General features: G+C 37.5%; 1 protein-coding gene across 1 annotated transcript in view; it reads right to left on the reverse strand.

The window, feature by feature from the left end:
- Positions 1 to 24,271, reverse strand: part of LOC126416698 (uncharacterized) — a 143,464-nt gene that overhangs the window by 15,024 nt on the left and 104,169 nt on the right. Inside the window, exon 6 of the mRNA XM_050084506.1 lies at positions 21,465 to 21,643. Coding sequence (XP_049940463.1) covers positions 21,478 to 21,643 — 166 coding nt within the window. The 3' untranslated portion in view covers positions 21,465 to 21,477. The remainder of the gene's footprint in view (positions 1 to 21,464; positions 21,644 to 24,271) is intronic.

Raw genomic sequence — 24,271 nt, forward strand, 5'->3', positions numbered from 1 at the left:
TCATACATCTTCCCGTGGAGAGCAGAAGTCTTGAACTGAACAGCGTACTTACAAACTTTACACTTTATTATTATCAATTACTTAAAATGCTAATACGGTCACTGTCACCGTACAGTGCCCACAGTTACCATATGCACGTGAAACAATCATATAGGCAGGTATTTCTAAATCCACTGGGAAACTCATCTTTGGCACAGCATCATCATCCTCGATGAACTCGGTGACTCTGTCGAAAATTGTACTACACCCTTTGGAATAGCGTCTGCAGCACTGTTATTTAAATTTCCTGTACCTTTTACAGGTGAAATTTGACGTTTCCTCACTTTATTGAATATGCATCCACTAATAGAATGTTGTCTACTCCCGGGGCCTTGTTTCGACTCAGGTCTTTCAGTGCTCTGTCAAACACTTCGTGCAGTATCGTATCTCCCATTTCATCTTCATCTACATCCTCTTCCATTTCCATAATATTGTCCTCACGAACATCGCCCCTGTATAGACCCTCTATATACTCCTTCCACCTTCCTGCTTTCCCTTCTTTGCTTAGAACTGGGTTTCCATCTGAGCTCTTGATATTCATACAAGTCGTTCTCTTTTCTCCAAAGGTATCTTTAATTTTCCTGTAGGCAGTATCTATCTTACCCTTCGTGAGACAAGCCTCTACATCCTTACATTTGTCCTCTAGCCATCCCTGCTTAGCCATTTTGCACTTCCTGTCGATCTCATTTTTGAGACGTTTGTATTCCTTTTTGCCTGCTTCACTTACTGCATTTTTATATTTTCTCCTGTCATCAATTAAATTCAATATTTCTTCTGTTATCCAAGGCTTTCTACTAGCCCTCGGCTTTTTACCTACTTGATCCCCTGCTGCCTTCTCTATGTCATCTCTCAAAGCTACCCATTCTTCTTCTACTGTATTTCTTTCCCCCATTCCTGTCAATTGTTCCCTTATGCTCTCCCTGAAACTCTGTACAACCTCTGGTTCTTTCAGTTTATCCAGGTCCCATCTCCTTAAATTCACATCTTTTTTGCAGTTTCTTCAGTTTTAATCTACAGTTCATAACCAATAGATTGTGGTCAGAGTCCACATCTGCCACTGGAAATGTCTTTGAGATTTAGGAACCAGGTTTTAAATTGTGTCTTACCTTTATATAATCTATCTGAAACCTTTTAGTATCTCCAGGGTTCTTCCATGTATACAACCTTCTTTCATGATTCTTGAACTAATTGTTAGCTATGATTAAGTTATGCTCTGTGAAAAATTCTACCAGGTGGCTTCCTCTTTCATTTCTTAGCCCCAATCCATATTCACCTACTACGTGGAGGAGTACAAGGACAAATTATCGATTTTTCCTTTTTTGTAAGTGAAGTACTCACAGTGAAATGTATTCCTTGGTACTATTTGTGTATAGACATTCTGACAAACATTAATTATAAAGGGCAATCAAAAAGTTCCCATTCGAAGGCCGTACAGTATGGGATTGCAATCGCGCAAAATGGCTGTGAGCACTGAGGCAATCCTCCCACCTACACACCAAGTCGAAGGCACCTGCTCGGAAGAACACCGTGTCCTGCTACGCAGAGAAGTCCGTAACTGCCTGCCGCACACCTTTGTCCGGCAGGAATTGTCGACCCTTCGGGGACTTTTTTAAGGGACCGCCAGCAGGATAATCGAACAGGGAGAAATTGGGACTGAAGGGCAGGTGCTCGAGTGTCTCCCACTTATCTCTAATGGGTGAAGCCAACCTCCTGGATCAGCTGGCGTCTCGTGTCAAACTGTCACAGGCACGGAAGTTGGTGTACGATTCCTGAACTGTGGTTTTCAACAGATGTGCTGCCCGAAACACATTCTCTGTTCTCTGACTGGTGTTTGTCCTTCAGCAGCTGAGAAAAGAACAGCAGCACATTGGTCCAGTTTGGACACATTTGGTACTAATATTGCCACGGCACACTTTTTCCGCACACGTGTCAGGAAGACACGAATGCCTCACTAAGCTGTCCCTACACATCAGAGCTCATATATCACCGTCGGACATGTGCTGTGTCGCATATACACTACAACAGTGCCCTCGAACAGAAACTTTTTGATAACTTCTTCTGCAGTGACAGTGGTAGCGGAGGTACCTTCCACTGCAAACTATAAGGTGTCTTGCAGATTGCAGATGTAGAAATGACTTTACAGAGATCTGATTTGCTCGAATAGTTTGATTATTGTAAGAAATGTGAAAGTAAGACGAGCTTCTCACTTTATATCTTCACTCGTCTGGGAAATTACACTGCTTTCCATTAAAACTGCAACATCAGGAATCTGGCCATTAAAACTGCAACATCAGGAATGAAAACAAATACCACTTTTCTTATTGTGGGTCTGCAGTATAGTAAAAACATACACTATTATATTTTAGGTGATTTGAGGGAATACATTTAGTAGGGAGGCGTCACCTCAGGTAGCATCAGCGGCTCGACTCTGACCTGGCCGTACATCGAGCTGGCTCAATGAGGAGAAAATGCCGAGTGCCGTAACTTAAACTTTGCACAGTGCAAGAGGAGTCAAAATAAGCTAACACATGTCTAAGCTTATTCGGGAAAACAACAGTCAAAGTTTTTTAGCTACTTTACGTGTGTGTCTTTTAGAGCACAGTAATCTCAGGTGAAATGGTGTCACAATGGCTAGTGATGCAGCCTCTCAGTTTTGTGCCCCACGTTCAAAACCCAATTACTGATTTTATTTATTTATTTATTTCTTTTATTTATTTTACATTTATCTACCCATGTCCATAGAAGATTACTACATGATGTTTCTTATCAAGTTAAGTATACAAGGGCATTATACTAATTGTAAAATTATGACTGTGTTTCACAATAAGTGTCATGCATTTATTATATAGTATATGTGTGTACAATATTTTCAGGCGTTACAATCCTTTTAAATGCCCACATTCTTATATTTCGTTCTTATATCAGTCCTTATATTAATTCTTATATTTTATTCTTACATATGCTCTGTGCCAGAGGTCATCAGTCACAGTGGTGGCACGATATTCTCTCAGCAGCCTGTGGCCAAATTTATGAAACAGACTAGAGGTGCGGAGAACTCACTTGCCACGGCAACAGCTGACCGCCCTCTGGATTGAGGTGATTCGGTTTGTGCATTATGTTGTCAGAAGATGTTCCAGAGACCTCAAAAGTCATGTCACAGGTCAGAAAAGTAAGAAATTAACAGACGTAATCTTGTTATGTACTTGAGGCCACCTCGTACTATTGCGCCAGGTGTCAGGCTTGAACGAGTACCACAAATGTTATCTTGCAATGCTTCTTCCTCCTCTCGACCTCCACATGTTGATGCGTGTATCTTCAAGTGTGCTCAGAATGGGGACTTTTATGGAAAAATGATGCGGTTTCACTCCTGTGACCACTGTCCTTGTCAGACACACTGCTACCGACACATCTCTCACCACGTCCACGTCAAGGGAAGCCGCGACGACAATTGCCGTGTCGTGACATTCCAGAGACCTCAAAAGTCATGTCACAGATCAGAAAAGTAAGAAATTAACAGACATGATCTTGTGCCCCCTACATTGTCCCACTATCCACGTCATGTACTCGTCCTGCTGCAAACCGACTCGGCAGATATGATGTGGCTCTACGACCCTGCGAGGCTGAGGAAGCGATAAATCTGTCCTCTCAGACATTATCATTGCAGACATAGTGTAATGGTACTTTGACTTCCGCGCCTCCGCCAATACAAAGATATAATTTACGATCGCGCACGCAGAAGAGAGCTGCGCCAGCGACCGATTTTTATAAATAATTTTGTTCGTCTTTTTAGTTTTGCGTAGGTTTTTGTTTTTAAGAACTAATTGAGGACTCTCTCTCTTGTCTTGATACGAAAGACGTGTATTTTTCAGCGATGTGTTAAATGTGCTTTTGGGTGGAAATTAAAATTACATTACAAAGCGAGGTTGTTTCAATAGTGATTCGAGGGAGTTATCATCAAATTTGTAAACTGATCATGACAGTGGCAACTTGAAGAAGTTTTCAGCAGACGGAGAAAAGTGAAAGACGGGTCGTCCTGCAAGAGAAATTAGGAGGACAGCCATGATGACTACATTGTAATTAATACTGCGTGTCTAACAAGATTATAAGGTAAATTTCAATTAGTTTCTGATGCTATTTCCGTACAGTCGCTTTTTGTAGTGTTGCCGACCCGGTCTGCCATGCACGGTCAAATTACAGCACGATCTCAATCAATAATACGAAGTCCGCCCTATCCGTAACTGAAACCACCAAAATTCCAAACCCAATCAGATTTTCTATTTTCTATTTTTCACGGCAGAACCCCGAGGAGAAGGGTACACTACAATTGGCGTCCTGGTGACAGGACTTGCTATCTTCACATTTGATACAAGTGCAGTTATTATAAATTTTGGACATTTTATCTAATTTTAACCACTTAATAGCATCAGAAAATGAATTTGGACTAAGTCCCGTTCATTTCAATTGTAATGTTACATGCATGAAATTTACAACAATATTGGTTTCCCTGTTATTAATTTGTGTTAATTTTCATTTTCATGCTGAGGAAATTAATTTGGTAAAAAAAAAAAAAAAAAAAAAAAAAAAAAAAAGGAAAAGGATAACGTTCCATAAAATAGTTTGCACGGACGCGAAAGAAAAATTTTGGATTGAAAACTGTATATTTGACGCTACATTTGCAATATAAGACTGAAGAAAAAAAAAAAATTGTTGAGTACAGAAATTTACATTTTTTCCAGTTTCAAGCAGCCATCTGTACTCCCTTTATTCCAATCCATTTATTTCGAAATTATTTTTTCAAATTGTAGTTAAAATTGATTTACTACTATTATTGCAAATGATAAGTGAAGAGCATATTCACAGTCATTTATTTGTGAGAGGGAAATTTCAGTACCAGTTTAATAATTTAATTTCTAATTAGAAATCATATAGAAATATCCATTTCCATAAGAGAAATTTCAGATTTCAACATATCATATTAAAAATTTTTTTTTTTTTTTTTTTTTTTTTGCCACTGGAAAATTTTATTTGCAATTAATTACGAAAATCGCAAGATGGACGCTAGACGCGTAGAAATTGTTTCCGCGGGCGAGCTTAGTGAAAGTGACACATTGCAAAACATGTCCGACAGTCAAATGAAAATTGAACACAATTGTGAGGATGTTCAAGACATAATTTTACCGGTTCGATTAAGACAACAACCCCTATATTTAAACAGATATACAGGCGAATGGAGAGTGAGTACTACGCGACAAAACATGACATTCACAATGTCAACTTCAGAACCAGATATCAATCAGTCACGAAAAAATGACGAAACTAAGACACAGGACTCTGACATGCTCAACCAGATTCTGAAGTTACTTGGTGACCAAAACAGAAAATTGACACTTTAGACAAAAGATTTGATGCTTTAGACGACAATTTAAAACGTGACATTGGGAAATTTGACACTAAATTCGATGAACTGACACGGGACATAAAACAAAATTCTGAAAAACAATCGAGACAAATTGCCGACTTGACAGAAACCAGCAGTAGTTTTGAAAGGAAATTTACTGACTTATCAGACAAGGTTACGAGACAATAAAAGGTATTTGTGGAATTCAGCGACGAGACAAAAACAGACTTACAATGATGTAATGAGAAATTGTTAACAGTAGTTTTTGAACAACAGAAAACCAGTACCCAAGTTGACGAATTACGACAGTCACACAATTCCGTAAAAACAAACCAAGAACACTTAGACCTGACGATTACAGACCTTTCAGACAGATTAAATGATGTAACATTGGAGCAGAAATCCTTACAGGAAAATTTAGAAGAACTTGAAGACAGAGCAGATGTAGCATCTTTAAAGAATGGCACAACTCTAGCAGAGAAACTTGTACATGAATGCAAATTATGTGATGATTATTTAGATGAGAAGTGTGAGACAATGACACAGATCATTTTAGATAAGACAAAGGAACAAGTAAAGGGAGAAACAGATAATATTCAGAAAGAGGTACATAAACTTAAAGAAAATGTAATACCAAGTTCGTCAGTGATACCAAAACCCATAACAGGCAACCAAAACATAAATGAGAATCATAATAATGCTAGACCCAGCACACAGCCGAAAATAGAATTACCAATGAGTGATACAAATACCAATGAACCATTTTCAATGCTACCACAAGATCAAAATTACTATCAGACATCACCACATACTATGCACAGGTTGACACAAAATGCAGGACCCATAATACCATCGGGAGTAGCTGATGAAACATTAGTACGACATGGATACTTTCAGACATTTTCATGTGATGAGAAAGACAAAGTGCATCCGATTGTTTTCATCCGCTCTTTTGATGGTATTTTCCTGAGACATTGGTTAGAAGCCAATAAAATTCGATATGTTACAAATTTGTTACGTGGAAGAGCAGCTAAGTGGGGAGCAGCAACGAAAAGACGATGTTAAACATTTGAACAGTTTGAACAAGCATTTCTTGAGGAATTCTGGTCGATCACAGAACAGCAAAGTTTAAAACGAGAAGTATACAATCCAGAAATTTACAACCCGAAGAAAGAGACTTTACGTCAATACTTCGAACGCTACCTAGACAAAACATTATATTGGACAAAACCAGCAGATCTACCAGATGTAATTAGAACACTTAAAAGCCACTTACCATTTCCTTACCGTGATAAATTAATAGGAGTGTCCGAGGACAACATAAAGAATTTTTTTAGTTATGTTGATGAGATAGATGTTGTTTGCAGAGATGAGATCAGGAATTTCAATCAATTGTATCCGATCCATCCAAGCAATTCGCGTACGCACAACAGAAATGACAGAGGCTATTGGAATCCGCCTCTGACACCACAACAAAACACTCAAAGAAACAATTCGCACTACACTAGGACAAATCCATTCAATATTAGGAGAAACAACTCGCAGCATTGGCAAGGAAACAGTAATTATTACTACAATGGTTATCCGAACAGTAATTACAATCAGAACAATAACAGTTATATTCAAAACAACAACAACAGAAGAAGGAACCAAAATCATAGAGATCAAAGAAGAGAGGATAACAGGTACCATCCAGGATATTTTCAGAGAAACAACATCCAAACATGTATTGCAGGAATAACAGTAATGACAATACCAGTTACAGTCATGGGCGAAATAATGTATGGGGAAATCACAATGGACCACCGCCACGACACATGCAATACAGCAACCCTCAATTCCTACCTAACGAAACTCCCAATGCGACGCGAGGTAATGTCAACAACCAAACAGCTGATACTTGGGTGACGCGTGACAGAAATGTAAATATTATTGAGTTTGGCAATGAACCCAACCCGCAACAACAACCGAATTTCCCGGAAAACGAACGACGACCGAGCTAAGCGCTCAAGTTACGGTCGATAGGGAGCAGAGCGCAACGGAACCGACGATTTGTTTTCTCCGATATGAGGACAGTAAGAAAATAGAAAAAGAATTATATCAGGATGTAGATTTTAATAGTACCAGTAAGACGAAGAAGATTATTCAGGCTATAACACGAGTTATGATTGGTAGTTATGAAGTGGAAGTAATGTTAGATACAGGAGCAGCAGCAAGTGTTATTTCAATGTCCTTATATAATGAACTCAAACAAATAATAAACATACAAACATTGCCAGTACAGAATTGTCACATTATAAGTGCCACCGGTAACAAATCAAAGAATGTGAAATTTCAAGTGCTAATTAACTTCACATTTTCAAATATACCACTCAATTACAGTTTTCTGGAAGTAGACAAATTAGTTATGCATTGCATATTAGGAATTGACTTTTTGAATGAATATCAAGCAATCATAGATTTAGGAAAAGGGAAATGTCATTTAACCGTAAACCAACAACAACTGACAATAGAGTTAACACAGGGTAAAAACTTAAACAGTAAACAAGGTAAATTTGAAAAGTTACATTTTATGTATCCAACAGCAACAAACATATGTGATTTAACTTTTAATGAAGCTGTATCTCAGGGAATTAAACCTAATGATTTATATGAGAAATGCACAGAATCTGAATATCTGACGAAGGAACAACAACTTGAATTACTTGAAGTTTTGCAGCAATTTGCTGAGGTATTTGTGGAGAAACCTGGAATTATTAGAGGCTATACTTATGAGATGGATGTTAAACCACACAAAACATACTGTAGAACATATTATAATATTCCTTGGTCAAAGAAACCCGCAGTTTTGAAAAAGATTGAAAAAATGCAAGCTTGGGGTATCATTGAAAGGTCACATTCACCACATTGCAGTCCGATACTAGCAGTTAATAAAGAGGATGGTAGTGTAAGGTTAGTGCTGGACACACGAGAAATTAACAAAGTTATAATCCCAATCAACACACGACCTATAAATTTGGAAGAACAACTTTTAAAATTTCATAATGTACAGTATTTAACCAATATCGACCTCCGCTCATCATTTTGGCAGGTGAACCTCCATAAAAGCAGTCGTAAATGAGGGACGTAGTTATCAATTTTGTGTTCTACCCTTTGGTCTACGAGTGAGTGCTGGAGTATTTATTGAAGCCTTAGATGCTGTTCTTGGACCACAATAGTTATCGCAAATCACAGTTTATGTTGACGACATTGTCATTGCCACCACTACTTGGGAAGAACATGTAAATCTTTTGAAGCCACTTCTGACTAAATTTTCTGACGCAGGTGTCACTATCAATTTATCAAAGACGAAATTAGGGAGGAGAGAAATCAAATTCCTTGGTCACATCATATCAACTGAAGGCATTTATCCAGACTCAAGAAAAATTGATGCAATAAAGAATTTTCCATCCCCACAGAATCGTTAACAACTCAAAGCCTTTCTTGGTCCATCTTCATTCTTCAGGAAATTTGTACCCTACCACCTTCTTAACAGTCCACATCTTCTATCTTTACTCAAAAGAAATAATATTTGGAAATGGACAGAGTTCTGTCAGACAGATTTTGAAGCGATTAAGAATGCTTTAGTTAATGCACCGTTGTTATGTCATCCTGACATGATGTCAGACTTTTGCCTAGTAACAGATGCAAGTTCCTATGGGCTCGGAGCATTTTTATTCCAAATTCATGTAGAAGATGAACAAACAGTCATCAAACCTATAAGTTTTGCTAGCCCCACGCTCACTGAATGTGAAAAGTCATATTCAGTGACTGAATGCGAAACACTTGCCATAGTATGGGCATTTCGCAAGTTTCACTACTTTCTATGGGGAAAACGTACTAAGCTTTATACTGATCATCAAGCTCTTTCTTTCCTGCTATCATGCAAGTTATTACATTCACGTCTTGCACGCTGGTGAGCATCACTACAAGAATATGATTTTGATATTATATATATAAAAGGAGAATCCAACATTATAGCCGATGCTCTATCTTGTTTGCCACAAGGCCTAAAAGAATTTTCAGATGTGACAGAACAAACATCAGATTTCAAAATTTTACTCATGTATGACGGCACATTTGCACCTTACTACAAAAACATGTGCAGGAAGTTAGCCATATTGCAGGACAATGATACCAGGTGGATCCAGATAAAGAATAAATTACGTGCAGGAACAGACCCACATCTTGAAAAATATTACACATTACACAAAGAAGTATTATTTCACCAACGAAACCCTGAATCACAGCATTGGTGTGTTTGCTTACCTCAAGCTCATGTTGATTTTATTTTATTTACACACAGAACTTGGGGACACTATGGTGTAACGAAATGTACAGATAAGATTATACAATATTGCTATTTTCCAAATTTAAGGTGAAGAGTATTGAGTAATATTAGGAAATGCATCATATGTCAGAAAGCCAAATATTCTAATCGCACAAGCACGAATGAATTGCACCCAAATCATACCTAAGAGGCCATTACAGCTAATTTCTTTAGATATTGCAGGACCCTATCCACATGCACGTGGAGGAATAAAATACATCCTTGCTGTGTTAGATGTTTTCACAAAGTATTTAAAATTATATGCTTTATGTTCAGTTTCTACCACTGCTATTACCAGACGTCTATTAACAGATTATTTTGTAAGAATAGGAAAACCTGAAGTTATGATCACGGATAAAGCAGCATATTTTACCAGTTTAAAATGGAAGACATTTATTGAAGAACAGAATGTTAAACATATTTTAATTTCAAGATTTCACGCAGCAGGAAACCCAGTAGAAAGAACATTTTGAGAATTTGGACAGTTTATGAGAACACGGACACCAGAGAAGCACACAAAATGGGTAGAATACCTAGCACCATTTGAACAAATAGTGAACAATTTAACTCACATTTCTACTGGATACACACCAACTGAATTAATTATGGATAAAACAGAAAGAAATTAATGGACAGACCCTCTACCTAAATTTACAGCAACAACAAATCATGTTAGTTTAGAAGAAAAGGTAAGACAAGCTTACACAACATTATGTGACAAAGCTAAGGAAAGAAAGCAGAAATATGACAGAGGTGTCAGGAAAGCACAAACATTTCAAGTTGATGAGTTAGTTTTACTAAGAACACATCCTAAACCCACAAAACTGAAACATTTAAACAGGAAATGGCAGATCTTATACTCTGGACCATACCGAATTGCAAATATTCCACACCCTGGCTGTTATTCTTTAGAATATCCATTAACACATAAACCCAGAGGTCTACATCCACACAGACATTTGAAAAAATACATACAGTAAAATGTTAGCTAATGAGAAGAAGATAATTAATATGATATACAGTTATGATGAGCCTACATTTAAGTTATACAGATACTTACAATCTAATGAATGCAGGTAAGGCTAGAAAGCAATGTGAACCATCCAATAGCTAATAAGATATTTGGTTATAAGAGGAGTTGCTATTGAGGCATATACACATTAGAGGAGGCATATACACATTAGAGGAGGCAGAGAACTGAACAGAATTATTTTCTTTAGGAGGCATGTGATAATAGTAATGTTGATATGAGTGATGTGAGTGAGTGAATGAGATGAGTGAATGTAATTTTAGTTTAGTAAGAGGATAAATAGTAATATGGAGAGAGGTAAATGGAATATAAGATGAGAAAAGGGTATTATTATTATTATTATTATTGTTGAAGTAAAAAAAGGAAATGATGATGAATAAGAGGTATATATATATATATATAATGCTGAGGAATAAATATATGTTACTTTGTGAAGAATGAATAATGGATAGGTGAGAATGTTATGAGTAATTGAGAATATGTTGAGCGGGGGAGAAACTAGATTTGAACGCTATATCACATGTACTCATGGAATACAGAATGAAAATAGTGGAAAGAATACTATTTATTGAAAGATTGGTATGCCTGAGATAATAACTTATGTGATGTCTTATATATTCTTATAACTAAAGGTGAAAGTATAGATTTATGTGGAAAGAATTATTTACAGCAGCCACTGTTGGAAATATACCAGTAGATTTAAATCTGTAACACTTTAACACTAATCTAATGGGAACTTGTAATGAAATTTTTGGAGTTATGTAGGCTTGACACTTCAGATTGGAAGAATTATTTAAGAGAACATATTTAGCAGTCATCTAATGACATAATTAAAGCTCATCTACTGAACTGAACTAATGCACCATTAAATAGAAAGGAGAATAAGGAGAAAACAAAACGTCAGTCCTGTGTTGCGGCTCATACTCTCATCCCTCCCTTAGAAAAATTTATACATGTTGATGAAATATTTGACATTATATAATTCGTGATTATCTGACAGTATGGAGAGACATACACACATATTTATTTATGAATAGAATTTTACAGGTACCACAAGGTAAATACAGAATGGATATACAGCATGGAACGCAGCAGCAATTATCTAAGAAGATTTATTTATTTATTAAGTAAAACATTTATTTATATTGGTTGATACTCATGAAAGGAAGGAGATGAACTACACAAACTTTATAGAAACATGAGTGAGTGACTTGAACTATATATATATATATATATATATAGACACACACACACACACACACACACACACACACACACACACACACACTTACCACACTGATGTACAGACTTTTAGGATCCTAAGATATTTAGAGGGGCACCGCTCTTAGAAATGGTAATAGAGGAATACCACTCTTAGAAACAGCAATAGTGGGGATACCACACTTAGAAACGGTATTAGGTATAGGAACTTTTACATTATATTAAGTTAACATGTATTTTATTTATCATATTTTATTTTGTGTAGTCCACTGTAGGAGATGACTTTACTAGTATTTATGAAGTAGTTAGCAATCATCCCATGAACCTATCCTCCTACAGAGGGCTGTCTTGAAGCTTGAAATATGTGTAAATTTTATTCCAGGAGGCAAGATGAATTTTAAGTTGAATATTCTAGCGAGTTGCCACAATTATCTTCAAATGTTGCAAGTGTAACGAAAGGGGAAAAAAAGGAAAGAAAAGAAAAAAAGAATGAGCTAACAAATAAAATAAATAAAATGTATATTTCAATCTGAATGTAATGTAATTCACATGTCAGCACAATGATATTGAATGTAACGTAAAAATTTACTATATTTTTCATTTAATTCTGTATATGTGCTATATGACAACAATGTAACTATCTCATGTAATGATTAATTGTAAATATTTGTATATTTATGTACTTACTATATCAAGAAATGTATTTTAAGTAGATGTTAATGAGCTGCAAAGGACTTGTGCATGTAGCACATGATTCATATAAATGGAACTGAAAATGCAAAGAAGAAACCAACGTGATGGAACACTGGTCAAGCAATATTTACGTAGTGTCAATATACCTTGAAGTGTATGGTGTAGTGGAAGCCGGCAGGTCTTCAGGTTGGTGTAAAAGACAAGCTCATCACCTGTCTTAGGCAGTGAGGTGTTTCCTATGCCCTCATTGACCATTTATACCCCGGTAGACGCCACCAAAATTTGACTGCTGGAGATCACAATTTCGTGTTGACACATTGAACAAACTTTGGATTTTCTTCAAGTTACACGCAAGAGATCCAGGCAGTACACACACACTCAGAATCTGATACTTCGTTTAAAGACATTGGAGCAATATAATAGAAACATTTATTGTTCGAATTAATTCCATTGTAAACACGAATCATGTGAACTGAATTCAAACGCTGTGCTAAGCAACGATAATACGCTGCAATTCAAAGACATTAATGTTACGACTCCTAAAGAAGATACACACCAAAAAGACTGTATACAAAGACTGATATGCAAAGAGCATTGTGCTCAGAAATATTTTTTGTAATATGTAAATTTCTTATTTTCTCATATATATGTATCTATGTAAATTTTCTATACTGCCACGCTCGCTTGCGGAGCGTGTCAGTAGAGGAGGCATTGTAATGGTACTTTGACTTCCAAGCCACCGCTAATACAAAGATATAATTTACGATCGCACACGCAGAAGAGCGCTGCGCCAGCGACCGATTTTTATAAATAATTTTGTTCGTCTTTTTAGTTTTGCGTAGGTTTTTGTTTTTAAGAACTAATTGAGGACTCTCTCTCTTGTCTTGATACGAAAGACGTGTATTTTTCGGCGATGTGTTAAATGTGCTTTTGGGTGGAAATTAAAATTACATTACAAAGTGAGGTTGTTTCAATAGTGATTCGAGGGAGTTATCATCAAATTTGTAAACTGATCATGACAGTGGCAACTTGAAGAAGTTTTCAGCAGACGGAGAAAAGTGAAAGACAGGTCGTCCTACAAGTGAAATTAGGAGGACAGCCATGATGACTACATTGTAATTAATACTGCGTGTCTAACAAGATTATAAGGTAAATTTCAATTAGTTTCTGATGCTATTTCCGTACAGTCGCTTTTTGTAGTGTTACCGACCCGGTCTGCCATGCACGGTCAAATTACAGCACGATCTCAATCAATAATACGAAGTCCGCCTTATCCGTAACTGAAACCACCAAGATTCCAAACCCAATCAGATTTTTTATTTTATATTTTTCACGGCAGAACCCCGAGGAGAAGGGCACACTACAATAGCTTCAGCAAGTAGATTTGTCGCTTAAACGTGTGCCTGAAACATCAGTGCTAGAATTCCAAGAAATACTCTATCCTGGCAAGCGTGCCCGTATCCGTTCGCTCACTGAAAACGCAGCACAAATCCCTGCTCAGTTCATAGGCAGGCTCCCCGTGTTACGTCTCGGGTGCAGGCGATCAGCTGGTAGCAGTGTGTGAAGATAGACTGGACAAAAAATAATATGATTAAACTAATTGAAGAATTTCGTGAAAGACATTCGTTGTAGGATTCTAGATTCTCTGATTACAAAAACCACATTGCCAAACGTGATGCAGTTCGCCAACTCGCACCTCCATTTGGTATTTTGGATAAAGAATTGGACAGCAGAATTCACAATCTGAGGTCACAATTGCTCCATGAATTTAGCAGATGTCCCTTCTTGAAGATCAGGCAGAAAAGAGTTGAACGTATTGAAGTGGCATGCCTATGACTCACTGCTATTCCTGCAGGATGTAAACAAACCAACACTTTCGGGTCTATTTCACTAATTTTAGATATTGAAATGCTATGCATGTACATTAAAGAGCTGTACGAATATTCAGTAGCTAAAAGTGTAATCTAACAGAAAGATATTCAGCAGGGGTTACAACTTCTCAAAAATTTGTAACCCTCAGTATGTCGTACTGAGCTTTCATATTTAGTAACATCTGGAAGTCCGTCTCAGACAGACTCATCACTTAACTGTAACCTCCATAACTAAACCGTTTACAGAGAAGTTATGTACCAACCACCTATATTCCTTTCTCCGATTATTCTCCCTTTTTACAATTATACTCACAGTGTGGGTGCAAAGAAATAGAAGTTTTGCGTTGGATACCACGTTCTGTAAACCTGACTGGCTACATGTTGCCAGTGGAAATGGTCACACCGGTTACTGCTGCTGGGTGAATGTCCCGAGAACAATCCCAAGTGTCAATAAACAACCTTGATGAAACTACGTGGGTGTGTAGAGGGGAAAAATAGTGTGATTCATATTTTTTTGTCTGTGCCCAGTTTCACTTTTAAGGGGTGATACATGCCCCGAAAGGTAATTTGGCTTATTATGTTTAGAATGAAGGAAAACTGGGAAAGCATCGCCACTCAAAAAATGTTAATAGCATGTACATGAGTTTTCAGAGCATCTTTCTATTTTAATGTAGCGTTTCCAAAAGTAGCAAAAACAGTAAAACCTTAGAATAATAAGCAACAGGTACCTAAAGGCATAAAAATTTCCAGTGAGAGAAACAGATTTCTGCACTACTGTTGTAAGAAATATAGAGTAAGCCAAGAATTCGCAGATTATTCAAAAGCCTACAAAAGAATCTATGGTATAGTAGTCAAAGAGGCAAAAATTATGTGGAATGACAATTTGATAAGAAACTTATCTAACAAAATGAGAACCCCGTGGAGAGTTACAAAGAAAGAAAGTTGTAGTTCAGCGCCAAAGAAAAAGAATGTATCACTAACACTAGAAGGCTCAAAAGTCACAGACACATATTCAGTTGTGGAAAAATTCAATGAATACTTCACTTCACTAGCTGAAGACCTGATTCAAGTAAACTGTCAAGGACCGGTCCCAAGTTTCTCCGGCAAGTCAGTGATCTCGGCTGCTTCTACGTATGTTTATGAAATGAACCCCAATGAAATTATAAGCAAAATTAAATCATTAAGCAATAAAACGCCAAGTGGTCATGATAAAGTACCTGATTTCATATTAAAAGCATGTGCTCACAACATAGCAAACCCCTTGGCAAAAATTTTCAACCTCTCTTTAAAAACTGGTGTATTTCCAGGTATTTTTAAAATAGCAAAAGTTTCACCACTGCTAAAAAAGGTTCTTCTGATAAAATATCGAACTACCGACTCGTGTCACAGTTAAGTTCCTTCTCAAAAATTCTAGAAAAACTCTTCTATGACAGACTTTTAAGTTTTATAAATAAATATGCACCTCTTAAAATACAACAACATGGTTTTAGAAAGTCTAAATCTACACAGACAGCAATTTTCGAATTCCTAGATTGCATTTTAAAATCCCTTGATCAACATAAATTAGCTGCAAGTATTTTTCTAGATCTATCAAAAGCCTTTGACATCCTGGACCATAACATTCTGCTTGAAAAATTAGAAAGACGAGGAGTAAGCGGTATAGCACATAGCTGGTTGTGTCCATACCTAAAAAACTACAGGTAGAAAGTATCACTTCAGTATGAATTCAACAAAATGAATAAAACAAGAAAGAACTCCTTTCTATCTAGCGAATTACCAATAAAATATGGTGTACCACAGGGCTCAATCTTAGGGCACTACTCTTCTCGATTTATGTGGATGACTTAGTCGAATATATGAGTTCCACAAAAATTATCCTGTTTGCCGATGACACCAGCATATTGCTCACTGGATCCAGTCCAGAAACTTTGCGGTCCACAGCAGAAAGTTCTATGAAAAGACTTTCTGAGTTGTTCACAAAAAAACAAACTCATTATAAATACTGAAAAAACTGTGTATGTCGATTTTCATTTAATTCCTCGAAGTAATCAAATGTCTATTCAAGCCCAATTAAAAAATGATCCCCTAGAAAATGTAAGTGTCAAAAAATTCTTGGGTCTTAGGGTTCAGCAAGACTTAAAGTGGGACACACATATAAATAACTTTTGTAGAAATCTATCATCTGTATGCTATGGCCTAAGAATTTTAAAGGCTACAACAAGCAAAACAACAGTACTGCAGGGATACTATGCACAGTTCCGCTCACTAATCAGATATGGGATCATTTTCTGGGGATACTCAACTCACAGTGTAAAGGTTTTTAGAATGCAAAAAAGAGCTTTAAGAATAATTTGTGGCCTTAAAAAGATGGAGTCCTGTAAACCCCATTTTACAGAGCTTGGTGTTCTAAATGTTCCAAGTTTATTCATTTATGAAACTGCCTGTTTTCAGGTGGTAGTCCATAGTGAAAAAGATAAACTGCTGCAGAACAAAAATGTACACAACCATAGAACCAGAGGGAAATCATATATACATCAAAAATATCACAGAACAACCACCTATCAGAGGAGCATAATTAACATTGGTGTAATACTACACAATAAGATACCAGAGGAAATAAAAAATGCTACTCATCCAATATTTAAAGCTAAACTATAGGCATTTCTAATAAAGCACTGTTTCTATTCTGCCAGAGAATTTCTAAATATGTAACAAAATTAATTGTAATAAGTACTTATTTTTAATTTGCCTACTATTTTGCTAATACTATGTATTATTGTAACTTATCTTTGACCTGTCCAATATTAATTGCACAATTTGTGATGTAAGATAAAACTGGACCAATAATAAATCAAATCAAATCAAATTAATTTCGAGAAATGAAAATTTTTGTATAACGTAAATTAAAGAAGCTTTCAAGCTTCCCTATGCAATAAAGCTGGTTTCTGAAATACAATTTTTTGAAAAGAAGCTGTACACAATGTGTGCTGTCAGAGTATTTTCAACGTAGATTAAGATATGTAAAAGTGTAGTTTCAGCTCTCAGAGACTGCAGACGTGTGTGCAAGTTGTGTTTGTGTGTGTGTTTGTGTGCGTGTGTGTATGTGTATGTGTGTCTACTGCTGACAAAGGCCTTCATGGCCAAAAGCTATGATGGTGTGAATCTTTTTACTGTGCCTATCGCGACTCTTCATCTCCGCAACTTTCCTTCTCTGGTATTGTTACATTCCATCCTGGATTTTACTTTGTAAGATATATAAACTTTCATTACAATTCAAATTATTCATTTCACTTATATTTTTTTTATTTCTTCAGTTGTTATTTTACATTCTTGTTCCTTTTCTTTCTTCGTTTAGCATTTCACATGTGTGTATTTTGTTAATTGAAAATAATAAGTAACTACTTATTATTGTAGAAAATAATGACGATGATAATTTGTAAAGAAATTCTTGAAACATGTTTTCTTACAGCATGCACATAAAATGAATGAACTTTCTTCATGTAATATACGCAACAGAGAAGACAATATAAAACAAAATTCAGCAGGATTCCAAATTGTCACAGATGGTACTCAAAATATTCTGTTGTGGATCAGGCATATTTCAATATATCTATAAGTCTTGGCGAAGAGAATTGGTTGTTTAGTGCTAGTGACTGCAGCTCGATTTCATTATTTCACAAGTGAAGATTGACACCACTTCCAAAATCAAAAGCTGTATACGTCCCACGGCTGTACCTGTGCCATCAAGCCTATTGGGATCGCCTTACGAACAAGTTCCTTCTCCTCATGTACAATGCTCTAAATGGTTTTATCACATTGACCAGCTGCCTTTTCATAGTTGTAAGAGAAAACAATGGTGAGTTTGGTCCGAGAACTTGAGAATTTCTTTTTGAAGCCACAAATGTCCTTGTCATACCATCAAAATGTCACCAAACAAACACCCGACCAAGTCGAAAGATATTTGAAAGCTGTTTTCTTTTCCAGTGAGGGAGAATATCTGTATTGTTGTTAGATTATTGCAGTGGTCAGTGTGAAAGAACCATATAGAGCATCGTACCTGAAGACAAAGAACTCGTTCACCCTCACCTAGTGATACCAAAGGGATCGACAGCACAGGTACAGCTGTGGGAAGTATACAGTTGGCGATGTTGGAAGTTTTTGTGAGAAGACTTTCTGATTTACATCTGCTGAATGATTATGATGTCAGTCTCCACCTGAGAAACAACACAATAGAACTGCAGTAGGCAGCATTTTGCAAAATTTCAAATTATTACAGAAGCTGATTACACAGTTTTCAAGAATATTAATTACACATGACCTTTCATACGAAAAACATTTTTTATATATTGTCTTGAAGATATTCCTTCTAAACATAAACTGCCAAATTGTCTTTCAGGGTGTGTTTTATCCCTTAATAGTGAAATTAGGTACCAACAAAAAAATATATACTGTACTATTTGCCCCTCAACACACCCGCCAAGTTTCATCGAGATCGTTTATTGACATTTGGGAATGTTGAAACTTCCTGGCAGATTAAAACTGTGTGCCAGACCGAGACTCGAACTCAGGACCTTAGCCTTTCGCGGGCAAGTGCTCTACCGACTGAGCTACCCAAGCACGACTCACACCCCGTCCTCACAGCTTTACTTCTGGCAGTACCTCGTCTTCCACCTTCCAAACTTTACAGAAGTTCTCCTGCAAACCTTACAGAGCTAGCACTCCTGAAAGAAAGGATATTGTGGAGACATGGCTTAGCCACAGCCTGGGGAATGTTTCCGGTGTGAGATTTTCACTCTTCAGTGGAGTGTGCGCTGATATGAAACTTCCTGGCAGATTAAAACTGTGTGCCAGACTGAGACTCGAACTCGGGACCTTTGCCTTTCGTGGGCAAGTGCTCTACCACCTGAGCTACCCAAGCACGACTCACGCCCCGTCCTCAAAGCTTTACTTCTGCCAGTACCTCGTCTCCTATCTTGATTTTGGAATGTTCTTTTGTAAGTCTGCCTGTTACAGCAGAGAACACTATCAGCACAACACTATTTCGCTACGCCTAGTCACGCTGCCTTGCAGCGCCATGCAAATACTCGTCTGCTCCGACTATTTAAGCCATTACAAAACCATACAAAGTCATTTACATGCTATGGAGCGGACAGTACCAGCAGATCAGATGCAATGCCACCATTCGGCAGTACTGGCAGTTCCATCTCAGCACTCCACGCTGGCAACTCAGCCCAGTTTGTCCCGATCTTCATCGGCAGCACATCAGCTGTTGCATGCCAGCAGCAACAACAACGTCCCCACACTTCACGCCGCCTCCTACTGCAACTCTAGGATTCATCGTGTAGGAACATAACACACGATGTCCACAGCAGAGACATTTCTGTTATACACACATCAAAAAAGAGTTTTGCATCACTTCGGTTCCAAGACAGAAAATTGGAATAGAGATCAACATAAAAAGGGCGGAAATGATGTTTATTGCTAGTGAAAACCACACATTGCACGTTGTACCACCATACAGCGAGACCTTCAGACGTAGTGGTCCGGACTGCTGTACATTCGGCATGTTGTTGGGCCCATCTGTACCACTCTGTATGGTGTCACGGTTGCAAAGATGGACCTCACCACGGGCATCAGGAGTGAAGTTGCACATCATGCAGACTACTGCGTGCAGTTGAGTCACAAAATGACGTCCTGTGGCTGCACGAAAAGCATTATTCAACACGGTGGCAGTGCTATCAGGGTTCCTGTGAGGCTTAATCCGTAGATAGCAGTCATCCACTGGACAGCCTGAGCAAGGCATGTCATCGACAGATCCTGTCTCTCTGTATCTTGTCCACATCTGAACAACATCTCTTTGGTTCAATCCGTGATGCCTGGACACTTCCCTTGTTGAAAGCCCTTCCTGGCACAAAGTAACACTGGGGATGTGATCAAACTGCGACCATGACTGTCTAGGCACGATTGAAATACAGACAACACAAGCCGTGTACCTTTTACTTCCTGGTAGATGACTGGAACTGATTGGCTATCGGACCCCCTCGCATCTAATATGTGCTGCTCATGCAGGATTGTTTACACCTTTGGGCAGGTTTAGTGACATCTCTCAACAGTCAAAGGGACTGTGTCTGTGATACAATATCCACAGTCAATGTCTATCTTCAAGAGTTCTGGGAACCAGGGTGATGCAAAACTTTCTTTGACGTGTGCATATAGTCGTGTGGATATTTGTCCGAGGACATTATAATTGAGTTTTGGTTTTGTTAACAAACAGTACTTTTGATCATTCTTGGTGCAAGTATACATCGGTTCCATATTTGCAGTAGAGTTGTCGGATCTCGACTGATGTAAGCAGTAACATCATTCATTGATAAACAACAGTCTCTACAGGCCACAACCGTGCAGCTCTCATATCCTGACATGTGCCGACAGACATTTCTCCATCTTACACGAGGTATAATGCAACCTTTTCACAAACAACATCTAATGTGATTTCTGAATGTGAAATCCACTGTGTAATCTTTCCTCACATACAGAAGGTAGTGGATTTACTTCTACTTACTCTGTGGGGTTACACTGAAATGCCAGTTGTTTGCGTATCCAAACATTCAGTACCCTTCAAGCAAATTTGATGTTCCTCATGTTCCAGTTGTGTACTGTTGCAATTTTAATGTCCCCCAATGTGTTTTCATTTAATGGCTGCACTTATGATTTTTAACACATTTTCAATCATCACATTTATGAATTACTCATACAGTTCTCAACTCCTTCACCAGTTACAGTTTCATCACCTAGCCAGTTATTTTGTTTGAACTACACTACAAAGTCAGTAGCAGTGCTTACATTTCAAGCTGTTCTAGGCGGCAGATCTCAGAGAAGGCAGCAGCCGAGAGCACCTTTGCATCACAGACAGAGAGTTCCGCAAAGCAGGGAGCCCACGGCTGATGGCAATTATTGTCTCATTGTCCAAGCCAGGTCCACACCATATGTCCAGCTTTCTCAATCTTTTCAGCCCTCGACCCCTTTAAAACACAATTAAATACATAGTTAAAGTTGTGTCAGATTATCTTGTCTTTATTAGAGAAAAAAATGAGAGAGACAAAATTTAAATGACCTGCTTGCAAACTGCTCACCAGTTTTGACGACTTTGATATTCTAACTGAGTGCCATGCGAAGATAAAATAGTTTTTAGGAAATATCCAAGTCACAGGTCACAATACACTAGGGCAGGTATAATTACAGAATACTTAAAAATAAGGGAATTGTAAGTATAATAGCTTCAAAGATATCAAAGACTGAATTTCAATTTGTTTCACATATACCTGACTCATCACCAACTGTGAACACTCAGATATTAATAGGATCAATAAACAGGGAGGCAAAAAAACTGAAGATAATGCCAGAGCAGCATAAGCAACATCAAACTGAGCAAAATTTTCGGAATAATCAGAGGTCAGAAGGGCACTTATGATAAGCTATGGCCACAAAATTAAGGAGAGTAAGCAATGAGCATACAAAACCTCCTCCAGGAAGGGAATCAGTCTGTGTGTGTCTACCAGTGTGCTTTTGTCAGAATAAGGTACTACTCCACTTGTTACAATAACAGTTAATTCAGTGTCTTTCCACATTAGCTAGCCCTTAGATTTCACTGTTAACAACATCAAATCTTGTGGTACTATCTTAGTGTAGTTCCATTTCTCCAACATAAATTACCATCTTAATAAATTAATGACAGTATGCTATAATTAGCACAGTCGTGCATCGCCCAGTAGACACCACAGAAAATTTGCAACAAACATAACTACCCACAGGCAGTAATTTAAAGTTTGCCTACATTTGACTGGTCAGCAGGAATCATAATCTTCAGGAACTTTTTTTTTAATTTTTTTATTTTAAGCAACTAGTTTTGTAGGACCAAATTGAGGAACAAATCTCTAAGGTCATGGGACTGGTCAGTACATGAAATTACAGAATAAAAGTATTGACAGATAAAATAAAATGTTTATGAACCCAAAAAAGACAAGCCATAAGTTTATGTAAACAAAATCAACAATATAACACAGGAATCGGCTTATTTTTTCAAGGAACTGCTTGACAGAACATGACAAGTGGCTCATGAGGAAGCTCTTCAGTTTCTATTTGAAAGAGTGTGGATTACTGCTAAGACATTTGAATTCTTGTGGTAGCTTATTGAAAATGGATGCACCCCTTTCTGCACAAGAGCCAATGAAGTGCGACCCAAATGGAGATTGGACTTTTGTCTAGTATTAACTGAGTGAAAGCTGCTAATTCTTGGGAATAAGCTGATATTGTTAACAATAAATGACAGTAAAGAATACATATATTTATAGGCCAATTTCAGAATGTCCAGACTAATGAACAAGGGTCGACAATAGATTCAGTTATTGCCCGAACTGCCTGTTTCTCAGCCACAAATACCCTTAGAGAATGGGAAGAGTTCCCCCATAATATAATACAAAATGTCATAAGAAAATAAAAATAAGCAAAGTAAATGACTTTTTGTATCAAACTATCACCTATTTCAGATACCATTTAAATAGCACAAATGGCACCATTAAGTCTTTAGACAAGATCCTGAATAGTTTACTATCTACCTAAACACCTAGAAATTTGATCTGTTCAATTTAAATAATCACATGCCCATTCAGTGAAATTAAAATGTCAGGTTTTGTTGAATTGTCTGTTAGATACTGTAAAGACCGAGTCTTACTGTAATTTAGCATTAGTTTCTTTTCTACAAGCTGTGAACTTATGTCATGAACTGCATTATCTGAAACAGAGCCAATGTTGCACACATCTTTTACTACCAAGCTGGTGTCATCAGTGAACAGAAATATTTTAGAATCACCTGTAATACTTGGAGGCATATCATTTATATAAATAAGGAACAGGAGTGGCCCCAGCACTGATCGCTGGTGCACCCCCCCCCCCCCCCCACCCCCACCCCTCAGACCCCACATTGTACACATTCTCAACACTGTGGATCATGATGTTTTGCTGTATTGTTAAAATGAGAGGTGAACCAATTGTGAGCTACCCCCTGTATTCCATAATGGTCAACTTCTGCAGCAATATTCTTTGAACAACACAATCAAATGCCTTAGTTAAATAAAAAAGGACGCCTACCATTTGAAACCTTTTGTTTAACCCATCCGTTCCGTAGAAATGTTGGAACACGTGAGGCAATAATGACGTTACGACTTATCTTAGAAGATAGATTAAGGAAAGGCAAACCTATGTTTCTACCATTTGTAGACTTAGAGAAAGCTTTTGACAATGTTGACTGGAATACTCCCTTTCAAATTCTGAAGGTGGCAGGGTTAAAATACAGAGAGCGAAAGGCTATTTACAATTTGTACAGGAACCAGATGGCAGTTATAAGAGTTGAGGGACATGAAAGGGAAGCAGTGGTTGGGAAGGGAGTGAGACAGGGTTGTAGCCTCTTCCCGACTTTATTCAATCTGTATATTGAGCAAGCAGTGAAGGAAACAAAAGAAAAATTCAGAGTAGGTATTAAAATCCACGGAGAAGAAATAAAAACTTTGAGGTTCGCCGATGACATTGTAATTCTGTCAGAGACAGCAAAGGACTTGGAAGAGCAGTTGAACGGAATGGATGGTGTCTTGAAA

The sequence above is a fragment of the Schistocerca serialis genome, chromosome 8 (assembly GCF_023864345.2).
Source record: "Schistocerca serialis cubense isolate TAMUIC-IGC-003099 chromosome 8, iqSchSeri2.2, whole genome shotgun sequence".
NCBI lineage: Eukaryota > Metazoa > Arthropoda > Insecta > Orthoptera > Acrididae > Schistocerca > Schistocerca serialis.